General features: G+C 37.5%; 1 protein-coding gene across 1 annotated transcript in view; it reads right to left on the reverse strand.

The window, feature by feature from the left end:
* Positions 1-13,096, reverse strand: part of ATXN10 (ataxin 10) — a 180,358-nt gene that overhangs the window by 132,203 nt on the left and 35,059 nt on the right. Inside the window, exons 4-5 of the mRNA XM_063075977.1 lie at positions 7,734-7,830; positions 4,821-4,979 (exon numbers count right to left, since the gene is read on the reverse strand). Of these exons, the coding sequence (XP_062932047.1) occupies positions 4,821-4,979; positions 7,734-7,830 (256 nt within the window). The remainder of the gene's footprint in view (positions 1-4,820; positions 4,980-7,733; positions 7,831-13,096) is intronic.

The raw sequence follows: 13,096 nt of genomic DNA on the forward strand, positions 1-13,096 counted from the left end.
TTTGTCATGCAAAGCAAGTCAACTAGATGACCCAGTAGAAAAAATAATTCTTTTCTCACAATCATAACTTCATTTTTGTAGGGCAACTGGGTCAATGGAATGGTAAAAGTTTTTACCAAAAGGGGCCCAAACTGAAAGAGCTCATGCCTTACCTTTGAAATGCAGCCTCCTCCCTGAAAATTGATAATTCTTGTAATATGTGACATGGTAGAAAAGGTTAAGCCTCTGGGGTCAGCATAGCTTTCAGTCCTATCCCTGCTGTATACTAGTTGTGTGACCTTGGTCACACTCTCAGGGCTCTCATCTGTAGGTGGTGGCAAAACACAACCCACAAGCTGGTGGAAATGTGAAAACGAGACCACACACACAAAGCACCCACCATATCACAGGCTCAGCACAAGGTGGTCCTGCCTCTTCCTCTACTGTGTAATTCTGCACTAACACCAATTCTTTTCTAATCCACCAAAGCACATCAATTGGGTTGTCAGATTTAGATGAACTCAAAATAGAACCTTGAATTCATCTAGGGTTATCTAAGAGCATGAAAACAGCTCTCACACCTACAAACAAAAGAAACAAACATTTTTAGAAAGACATTATCCCAATAATGCAAACCAAATAGTGCCAAAGACTTCCTCGCCTACACTTTCCTGTGGCTCCAGTATACCCAAACAAAAAGACCCAACGTTGCTGAAATCTTACATTTGTCCCTTTCTAAGAAAAAAAAAAAAAAGAGGAAGAAAAGAAAAGATAATAAATTCATTAATTCTAGGACCATGCAGTTTTAAACTCTTTGTTAGCTATCTCATAATGTTGGAGAGACGAAGGGCAAAAAGTTAGGTTTTCTCCAATTTTTAAGAATAAGTTCATATTTAACAGTGAAAAATAATTTTGATGGAAGCCTTTGGATATTTTGTGATTATACTGTTTGTTTACCAAATGCAAGTTCCTCTCATCAAAGCATTCAGCACCTGGACTGCAGAAGGTATCAGTTAACTACTACTACATCCTTTTTTCCTGTTCTAATTTCATCTAATGACTTCTCATCATCTGAGCTATTCTAAAGTAGATTTTATATTTTGCCCCTTAGGAGCTTTCACCCTTTATTCCATGCTGCTAAAAAATTGCAGCTGGTTAAAAAACAGATCTAAAGTACTTCACAAAATAAAATAGAATTCAGCTTCAGAAAATTTTTCTAAGTATTCTGACTCTAGTGATTCATCCTGTCATGGTAAATTTGCACACAGAGAGATATTTTCTAGGTCAAATATACCTGTGTTTGTTTGCAAATAAATGTTCAGAAAAATAAATAATTTTTAAATTAGGCATAATTTCAATAAAATAATAAAAGTTTACACTGAAAGAGGCCAAAACTAGGAAAGTTCACACCTCATCTGTGAATACAAGTGGTATTGCCAAGGCTCAAGGCTCACCACCTGGAGACAACCTGTGCCCTCTACACAAGTAACCACTATGTGCAAAACATGCATGAAAACAGGTTTTAAGGAAGACAGGAGAAGATGACTACTAAAACATAAATGACAAAATTTTGGGTGAATTTTACAATGAAAAAACAGTCAACTCATCAAGACATAACAATTATAAACATATATATGTATTTTACAACAGAACCTGAAAATAAGCGAAGCAAAAACTGACAGAATTGAAGGGAGAAACAGACAATAATTCACTTTCAGTAACAAATAGAACAAGACAGAAGATCAACAAGCACATAGAAGACTGTAGAACAACACTGTAAACCAACTGGACTTAACAGACATCTATAGAACACTCCATCAAAAAAAGCCAGATATACATTCTTCTCAAGTGCACATGGAACAGTCTCCATGACAGACCATATGTTAGGTCACAAAACAAGCCTTGATACTTTTAAAAAGAATGAAACCATATAAAGTATGTTCTCCAGGAAATTTAGAAAATACACAAATATGTGGAAATTAAAAAACAAACACCTAAATAACCAGTGGGTCAAGACCAAATCACAAGTGAAATTATAATATAATTTGAGATAAATGAAAATAAAAACACAACAAAACAAAATTTACGGGACACTAAATTATGGAATTTAAAGCTGTTCTTACAGGGAAATTTATAGACCTAAATGCCTGTATATAAAAAAAGGAAAATCTGATATCAATAACCTAATCTTCCATATTAAGAAACTTAAACAGGGCTGAGCCCGTGGCGCACTCGGTAGCGTGCTGCGCTAGCAGCGCGGTGACGCTCCCGCCGCGGGTTCGGATCCTATATAGGAATGACCAGTGCACTCCCTGGCTGAGCGCCGGTCATGAAAAAAAAAAAAAAAAAAAAAAAAAAAGAAAGAAACTTAAACAGAAGAGGAAACTAAACCTAAAGCAAGCAGGGGAAAAAAGATAAAATAAATATTACAGCAGAAATAAAAGAAACAGAACAGAAAAATAATAGAGAAAATTGACAAAACCAAAAGTTGGTACTTTGAAAAGGGCAAAAACCCTGACAAACCTTTAGCTATAGTGACCAGGAAAAATGAGGGAAGACTCAAATTAATGAAATGAAGAGGGAACATTCCTACCAACATTACATAGATAAAAAAGACTCTAAGGAAATACTATAAACAATTGTGTTCCAACAAATTAGACAGCCTAGACCAAATGGACAAATTCCTAGGAAGAGACAAAGTACCAAAACTGACCCAAGAAGAAGTTGACAATCTGAACAGACCCCTAACAAGTACAGATTAAATTAGTAACCAAAACACTTGCCATGATGAAAAGCCCAAGACCAGACGGTTTCACTGGTGAATTTCTACCAAATATTCAATGACTAACACCAGTCTTCTACTAACTCTTCCAATAAAATAAAATATAAAATAAGTAAAATAAAAACAACTCATTCTGTAAGGTCAGTAATAACCTGACACCCAAACCAGAAAAACACATCACACAAAAAAGCCACAGACCAATATGCCTTATCAATATAGATATAAAAACCCCCAACAATATATGAACAAACCAAATCCAGCAACATAAAAAAAGGATTACATACCATGAGCAAGTGGGATTTATCCCAGGAATGCAAAGTTGGTTTAAAATACAAAAATTAGTCACTGTTATACAAAATATTAATAGCTAAAAGACAGGACCATATGAAAAAAAGCATTTGATAAATATAACATCCTTTCACAATAAAAAAAATTCAACACACTTGGAGTAAACAAAAGGAAAGTTCCTCATCCTGAGAAAAGCCATCTATGAAAACCCCATGGCTAACATTATCCTCAATGGTAAAAGGCTGAAAGGTTTCCTCCTAAGACAAGGAAAAAGACACAGATGTCTACTCTCACCACTTCTACTCAACACTGTACTGGAATTTCCAGTGAGGGCAATTAGGTAAAGAAAAGAAATAAAAGGTACCTCAATTGGAAAAAAGAAAAAGTAAAACTATATCTATGTGTAGATGACATGATCCTGTATTTAGAAAATCCTAAAGAATCTCAACAAACCTATTAGAACTAATAAATGAGTTCAGCAAGGTTGCAGGATACAAGACCTATATACAAAAATCAACTATATTTCTATACACTAAAAATAAACAATCCAGAAATAAAGTTAAGAAAACAATTCCATTTGCAATAGCATCAAAAAGAATAAAATACCTCAGAGTATCAGGGAACTGCTTCGCCACAGCACCATAATGACCTTGCACATATCCACACAGGCCACAAAGGCCAAAGCTTGAACAGCAGATAATCTGAGACTTGGCTGAACACCTTGTGATCCTCTGGACCATGACATGACAGAAAGCCTGAGGCTGCTGAGACTATCTCCTTTTTGCCCCTCTATCTCCTAAGGAAGGCTGTCAAGAGACAACTTCTGATGAGGTATGGAGCTTTCTGCCCACCCTTCTCAGAACATAAAACCATTTTAAACAGTTAAGAAGTGGCTCTTCAGCAATGCGGTATTTCACAATTCACATTCTAATCATTCAGCCCCTTTAGGTGTTTGGGCCAAGGATCCTGGGAAGGTGGCCCCTTTAGCTTCCCCTTTTCTCTGATCATATTAGTAACAAACTGTCTAAACCTATCAGTGGCTTGCTGTGTCTTGTACCTTTGCTGGTCACATTAGTCAGGCCTCAGACTTGGCCTGTGTGTGTGCCTCAAGTCCCAGCAGGAGAGGAGAAAGAACATGGGGTTAAAAAAGTATTCAAGCAAATAATGGCTGAAAACATCCCTAAGTTGGTGAAAGACATAAATCTACAGATTCAAGAAGCTGAGGGAACCCCAAAAAGGATAAACCCAAAGAAATCTATGCCAAGACATCACAGTTAACTTCCAAAAAGAGAAAGAAAAATCTTAAAAGCAACAAGAGAAAAATGATGCACTATGGGGGGGATAAGGGTGGGGAGTACACAATTTGAATGGTAGGGAATATTAACCTGAACAGATGCCCACAAGACAGACCAACATCTAATCTTTATTGAACCATCTATTGCAGCCACAATGGTCTCATCTGTATACTCCAAATGTGCCTGGGCATTTTCATGCTGTTTTTTTTCATACACCAAGAATGTCCTTCCCCATCTTCACCACCTTAAAGAATTCTCCATATCCTTCAAGGCCCCACTCGAACCTCACTTTACCTCATTCACAAGCTCTCCAAGTTCTCCTCAAAAACTTTTCTAATTTTGTCAACAGATGTTAAGTTTAATTCATTTAACTTATTGTTCACTTATCATAATTCAAATTTTTACTTAAAACCTCTACAAGGTAAGCAATCTGTCAGGATATCTTTAAGCAATCACATTTCTAACAATATACTTACGGCCACTCTGATTCAGGCTGCTTTTGGTGAGCTTCTATGACATTAATCGCAATATTGACATTTTCTTCCAGTTCTTTCATTCTTTCAAAATTAAGGGATGTGAACAAAATCATTGAAGAGTAGGCAACAATTTTTTTGTCTGGATGATTTAAGCAAGACCTTTCGAATAAGGAAATACAATTGTAAGCCCAATTTAGCAACATGATGAAATATAATTATAACACATAAAAAACAATAATTCCATTAGCAAATTCAGTACATACTGACATATTTAAAGATTTGATGAAGAATTGACAATTTGAAACAAGTAAGTACATTATTTACTGTAAAAATAGCAAATATAAAACTAGTCATAATAAAAATTATACAATATTAAACTTGCAATTGACTTAGGACCAGAAGCAAAAAGCAAATAATTTAACATTTGATTAGAGAAAAGGTTAAAAATGATTACAATTATAAAGTATTAAAAGATTCATTCTTGTTAAAAAGGAAATCAACAGGCATTGATAATACCTCAATGACTACAGGTGTTCCTTTACAGGTGTTCCTTTAATAGTCATGAGGGATAGAATGTCTAAAGAATAGATAGTACAGTGGCAAGAAATAGAATTTGGAGTCAAGAACCTCAGTATAATTCCTAGCTCATTTACTTATCAGCTATGTGACCTTAGGAAGGTCACTAATTTATCAATAGTCAATTATATCATGGGTCATGCAGTATGACAGGATTTTTTTTCACTTAAACTTCATAATAATACTCTTCTTAGGGAGGTATTATCCGCATATAACAGATAAAGAATCTGTTAACTTCACTTGCCTGAGGTACAAAGCCAGAACCTCCCAAAACTGAAATTCAACTTTGGTTATACCTGTCTCATAAACACATAAACAGTAAAGTCACACAACCATTCTCAGTATGTTTTCTGATATAAAAAATGAAATACGACAAAAAGACCTTCTCCAGCTGTCTCACAAGGTTTTGGTGAGGATCAAATGAGATAACATAAAGCATCCCATAAAGTGCTAAGACTTCGCTGACTGTCCTACCCTTGCTCACTCTCTCTCCTTTGCTTTTCTGTTATACCCTGGATTTACCCTAATTTTATTAGGTATTACACTACAATGTACTTGCCTGTTCCTTTATGTCCCCCACCAAAGTATGGAAACTTTGAGGACAATAAACATATGTAACTAAGCTAACACTATAATCCAATCATCTTGCTCAAAACCTGGCAGATACTAGATGCCAAAATGTTTTAAAGGAATAAATTCTTGAAAATAAGTAATGTGTATTTCTGTAGCTTGAATCTCACAATTCTTTTCTTCTACCTAAGCTCAATCATTACTAATTATAAGGATAATAAATGAATATATATAAACATATATATATACATACACACACACACACACACACACACACACACACACACACACACACACACACACACACACCTTCAACTGTAATTACTTGCAGGAATTTGAGAGACAGATTCAGTGAGCTAGAAGTGAATTACATGAGCCCAGAAAACCTATACAACCAGGGAACGTGGCACAGAATTTAGGCAGCATGGAATTTACAAAGAGCGTAGGCTTTAGATCCAGAGAATAGCAATGAGCTTCAGGTCCCTCATCTGTCCAAGTGGGGTCAGCACCACCTACCCTACAGGGCTATTGTAAGAACAGGAATAATATATAGAAAACGCACTGCTCAGGGCATTTATACAACAGCTGCTGCTGTGCTGCTTATACTTATACTAGAGGCCCCCACTCACTGGCACCAGAGCCTGGATTAGAAACCAGTCTGTGCCACTCCCCCATTCAGTGCCCTTCCTATGATCTGTCCTACCTCCATTCCCTGCTCACCTTTTATCTCAATGCTCAGTATCCTATGAAGTGACAGAGCTGGTTTTTTAAAAAGTAGTAGATCACCAGGAGAAGTACCAGGATCCAATCTAGATAAACAACCTAGTTATAAACTTCTTACAGTGATAAAAGAGCAGACTGGTTACCCATACGTTACACTGATAAACAGACTGGTTATCCACTTCTTACACTGATACAAGGACTGGTTATCCACTTCCAACACTGATAAATGAACTAGTTATTCACATCTCACACTGATAAACGAACTGCTTATCCATTCTAACATTGATTAAAGGACTGGTTATCTACATATTACACTGATAAACAGACTGGTTACCCACTTGTGATATTGATAAACAAACTTGTTCTCCACATCTTACATGGATAAACAGGCAGGTATTCCTGTGTTACTGACTAACAAAGTGGATATCCACGTGTTACACTGATAAACAGACTGATTATCAACTTCTTACACTGAACATGGACTGGTTATCCACATCTTACACTGATAAATGGACTGGTTGTCCACATCCTACATTAATAAATGATTAGTTATCCACATTTTACAGTTCTCCATATTTACCAAAACATAAGGTACTGTGCTGAGGATATAAAAAGGACTCAATAATCAAATAAAGGATTAATTCATTGCCCATACTTTGATGTTTTATGGCTTTTTTTCTTACTAATATCAGTGTCCTTAACAATATTACTTATTTTAACCATGACTTTTATTTTCTGAAAAGTAAACTGACATACAACCAAGGGCATAAATCCTAAGTGTACATACACCTCAATGAATGTTTAGATATGTATACACCTGTGTAACCACCATCCAGATACAGAAAGAGAATACTTCCAGGACTCAGGGGTCTCCCTCATACCCTCCCCCAGCCACTACCCACCTGCCACCACCTGCCAAGAACAACTACTATTCTGAATTACATCACCATACATTATTTTTTCCTGTGTTTGAACTTCTTATAAATGTAATAATATCACCACTATCTTTTCAGAAGTTAGAAAAATTCGTATCAGTATACTTACAAAAAGAGTTCTGGAAAAGCATGCACCCAAACAATAGACTGGGAATCTTCATTCCGTGAGGCAATGTTGCCTAAAAACTGCAGGCCACAGCGAAAAGCTGAGAATATTAAAAAAGTTTTAAAAAATAAGATATATGAAAATACATCTTAATAAGAAATATTCCCCATGTTATTAAATAGGAAGTTTCTGTTTGCTTCTTTTAAACATAAAGGTCTCTCCTCACAGTGAAGCTTTGGCCATGACACTAATATGCCTTACCAAAACAATATACTCTATACAAAATTAGTTAACTCCTTAAAAAAGATTGTAAATGTAAACACAAATATAACATAATTATACTAAATATCATTGGAATACATACTCCAATTAAAAGACAGTTACACTTAGACTGGATTTTTAAAACTCTAACTACATGTTACTTAAAACAGACATATCTAAAAAGATAAGGTTATAGAAATATTGAATGGTAAAGAATGGTAAAAAGATATACCAGGCAAATACCAGCCAAAAAAGAAAGTCATAGAGCACTTAAAATCGGACATGATAAATCTTAACGCAAAAAGCACTACTGGAATTTTTTTAAAGGACATTACAGAATGATTTAATTCATCAAAAAGATATAACAACTTAAAACTGGAATTCACCTAATAACATAGCCTCAAGTATATTCAGAAGAAAAAATTACAACAGTCTAGAGGAGAGAGAACAATCCACAATTAAATTGTGGATTTAAAATAAACCACAATTAAAACACACCTTTCTCAGTAACTTACAGCAAGCAGACAAAAATAGCCATTTAAAGATTTGAATAAGATTTAATAACAACCTACTTGACATGTTTAGAATAGTTCACCAAATAAAAATGGAGAATATTGACCAAAACCCAGAACACTGACAACACCAAACACTGACACAGATGTGGAGCAACAGGAACTTACTCATTGCTAGTGAGACTGCAAAATGGTAGCTACTTTGGAAAACAGTTTGGCAGTTTCTTACAAAACTCAACCTATTTTATCATATGATCCAGCAATTGCACTCTTGGTATTTCCCAAAAGGAGTTGAATACTCCTATCCAAATGGCTTCACTGGCCAGTTCATATTCAAGAAAGAAATTACTCCAACTTTTAACAACTCTCCCAAAAATCAGAAAAAGAGAGATTCCTAAACCAATTTTATGAGTCTACCATACCATTATATACAAATCAGAACAAGGACAATATGAGCAAAGGAAATAACACACATGTAAAAAATACTAAACAATATATTAACAAAATGAATACAGTAATATAAAACATGACAAAGTTAAATTTATACCTTCACTGAAAGCTGCTTTAACACTAGAAATCAAAATTTATACTGACCACCTTAACCTATAGAGGACAAAAATCATGTGATCATCTCAAATACTGCAGAAAACATATTTGATAAAATTCAACACCCATTCATAATTAAAAACAAAATCAAAAAAAACCTCCTAGCCACCAGAGAATAGAAGGGGGCTTCTTTAACCTAAAAAATGGACATTAACAAAAATCTATGGCACACATTATATGGCCAACTGCAGAGACAGAGAGTGATCCTTGAGAAGGAGGGGAATGAGTCGAAGGTCCTGCTATCACTGTTTCTAGTCAACACGGTACAAAATCCCAGCCAGCAAGACAAATAAAGATCTGAGGACTGGGAAGGAAGAAATCAAATTGTCATTCTTCCCTGCAGGTGAGATGATAATGTACATAGAAAATATATCTTTTTAATGTGTAAGGTAAAGTTTATAAAGGTTGCTAGACAGAAAGTCAATGTAAAATAATATTTCCATATACAGGGAACAAGCAAAAAAATCAAGAGAAGAGACCACTTATAAAAGCATCAAAAATATAACTAAAAACAATGTATATTACCATCAAGGAAGAAACTATGAAACTCGATTGAGAGACATTAAAGTAGAACTAAATAAATGAAGAATTATACCATACTCACAGAGTAGAGGACTCAATTTTTATCTATAGACTAAATGCAATCTGTGTGTGTGTGTGCGTGTGTGTAATTTCACATACCAGAGAACATGTATATGTTTCTGTGTAATTTGATGAGACAATTCTAAAATTTCTGTGAAGATACAAAGGGCCAAGAATAGCTAAGACATTGTTGAAAAATAACAAGGTAATAGGATTTGTCCTCATAAGACAGTAAGTGATTGTAGTTAGGCAGTGGGGGTACTAGGGCAGGTAAACAGACCAAGAGAACAGAAGAGAACAAGAAACAGACCCAAACCTATACTGACATGTGATTAATGACAGGTGTGACAGCAGACCATTGAGCAAAAGATGGTGTTTTCAAAAAACAGCACTGCGACAGCTGGGTATAAGTATGAAAAAACTGAAATGGGACTCCTTCCTCACACAACACAAAAAATTCAATTCCAAGAATTTTCCTGAATGCAAAAAGCAAAAACAGAAAGACTTTAGAAACTACTGGAGAAAGATTTTTTTAAACAAAATACAGAAAGTAGTACCCATAAAGAAAAATATTAATCAACTGGCTATAATAAAATTAAGAACTTTTTTTTCCTCAAAAGATAGGAGTAAAAACATACACACAAAAAACTAGCTATAGAACAGGAAAAGATATACGGAACACATAATTGCCATAGGATTCATCCACAGAATATATTATAAGAGCTGTCATAAATCATTAAAAAAGAAAGACAACCCAATAGAAAAATGGGAGGAAAAAATAAAAACTTTTTAAAAAATTCATAAAATAAAATCCAAAAGGCAAAAAAATATATGAAAAGGTGCTCTACCCCATGGGAAAATCACAACGAGGTTCTATTACACACCCAGCAAATTGGTAAAACTTAAAATCAGAAAATAACAAAGTATTTGGTGCAACAGAAAATACAGGTTCTCTAAAGCCCTGAATATCCAAGGGATTCCATGAGCTGTTATACAGGCTGTATTTAAAATATTTTTGAGTGGGTACCAGTTATCAGTTATTGCCTCGGAGCTCCAAATAAATCCTTACTGCCTGCTCTGTAAAAATAATGCTGGGCCCTTCAGAGCCATTTACTTTGTCATCGGTGGAGTGTCATCAGTGCCTGGAGGGCACCGGGGGTACTGAGGCTTTTCTCTGCCTGGTTTGGTGAACTTCCCTGGCCAGGATTCTGCAGCACGCCTCTCTTGCTGGGCTCCTACAAGGAACAGCTGCTCCGGGGCCCAGGAACTTCCTCTGGAGGCTTCACAGCAAGTTCCCCCTGTATTACACAGGGTGGATTTCCAGCAAATTCCACCAGCACCACCTCTCAGAGACTTCTCCAACACCCAGCAAGCTTTGACCATGACCTCTCCAAGGTGGGGGAAGGGAGCCTCCAGGTAGTGGCTGCTAGCAGTATCTGCAATTCCTGTATGCTTTAGCATTCTCCTTATGTCTTATTAGTAAATCTTCCATTCTTCCAAGCCTTTGTTACAGTTAGTAATTCTTTATATTAAACCTTCCCTGTTCTAATTATGGGGCGGTTCCCACCCCCTGGATATACCCTTGTTGAGAGACTGGATGGACAGAGAAAGGAAGGGAAGGACAGAGGAAGGGGCCCACCAGAAACAAGAGAAAATGGCATCAAGCACAAGCCTTAGAAAATAATAAGCAAGAGCTAAATCGGTCAGGACCAAGTCAGGCAAACAGAAACCAAACTAGCTATTTTAACAAAGAAAATTTAATGTAAGGAATTAGTTACACTGAAAAGCAACACTGAGGTTACATGGAGACTAAGGCTACAGGGAAGCAGCCACCACCGTTTGAACTGCAGGAACAAAGGGAAGAGGTTGAGGCTTGAGAATCCAGAAGCTTGAAGGGGCTCTGCAGAGAGGGAACCCAGGCTGCCCCCGACACCTCCAAACACGGAGGAAGGGCCTTAGTGAGCGGCGACTCAGAACTCCGAGGAGGGGGCTGCCACCCATACCTCTGAGAGAACCCAAGCAGGTGGGATTCAATGCTGTTTTTAGGGAAACACTAATAGGGAGCAAGGCCTCATTTCCCTTGACCCGCCACCCAGTCTCCCACTAGCTGGGGTTCCTGGCTGAACCCAACAGCAAGCCAAGAAGTGTGTTGCTGACTGCCAGCCCCAACATCCAAAAGAGAGCACAGAAGGGTAAGCCTGGGATTGAAAGATGACAGCCTGGTAACTAGAACAATACCACGCCCCACATAGACTCTCATTTAACTTTCACAATAAGGCAAATACAATCTCCCTTTCACAAGGGGGCACAGAGTAATTCAGTAAATTGCCAAAGGTCAAACAGCCAGTAGGGGGCCCAGACAAAGCAGCTGCCTGACGTCGACACCAGACATCTCACTGCAGCATACTGATTAGTGTAATACTTACTGTACTGAGTGCCCTTCTGCCCGGCCCCTTCCTAGGACCCAGCCCATTACTGCAAGGACAGTGCCTGACAGCATCAGCCTCTAGTGCCATCTTCAAGCACAACTGGCACCACGCTGCCGGGGGAAGTGTCACACCCCACTGTTTGCAAACTCTTTTTAAAGTGCTCCACGGGAGGGCAGGCAGCACGGGAGGAGGTCCTGAGCAGAGAAAGCGAAATGCTGCAAGGACCTGCACACCAGTGTGCACACAGCATCGAGAAGCCAGCAACGAGCAGAGGCTGACACTCGCCGGATGTTTACTACATGCTAGACACTGGGTTCTTGCTGCAGTAGCTCCTCTAATTCCATAACAAGCCATGAGGTTGTATGAATATTATCCCCCTGTTACAATGAGCAAACCAAAGCTCAGAAAGATTAGGGAACTTGCCAGAGGTCATGAAGCCTCTAACTGGTAGAACAGGATGGGCAAGAAAAAGAGACTTGGCTCTTCCCAAGACAGGAATCAATGATGTTCAAGGAAGGCAAAAAGCACAGGAGAGTCCAAGCAGAAATGCAAGATTTTGCCCATTAAAGGAATTCTGACGGCAGAACCAGGAAGACGTTTTCAGGAGCAAGCACCTACTGAAGTCCCTTAAGCTTTCCAGGTCTCTGCTTTCCAAGAAGATGGGAGCTAACCTGCTGGTCCAGCCCAGAACTCTTGTTCTGTGTCCTTGGAGCTTCCCAGGACCTGAGCCTTCCCTTCAAACCCTGTCGCCTTATCCTTGTTGCTTAATCCTTGGTCAAGCGCAGGTCAGGCAGAGAAGCTGTTAGGATTCCAGGGGACAGGAGTGTGAGGCGCCTACGCCATTCACCTCTTCACAGCAATGTTCAAAGAAGAGTTGCAAAACTGTGCCCCGAAATCAAAACCTTGAAATTCTAAAACTATGCAAAAGAACATGATGATCCAAGAAACTCAAAACTAAATTAACATTATAATCGAA

The sequence above is a fragment of the Cynocephalus volans genome, chromosome 12, assembly GCF_027409185.1.
Source record: "Cynocephalus volans isolate mCynVol1 chromosome 12, mCynVol1.pri, whole genome shotgun sequence".
Taxonomy (NCBI): Eukaryota; Metazoa; Chordata; class Mammalia; order Dermoptera; family Cynocephalidae; genus Cynocephalus; species Cynocephalus volans.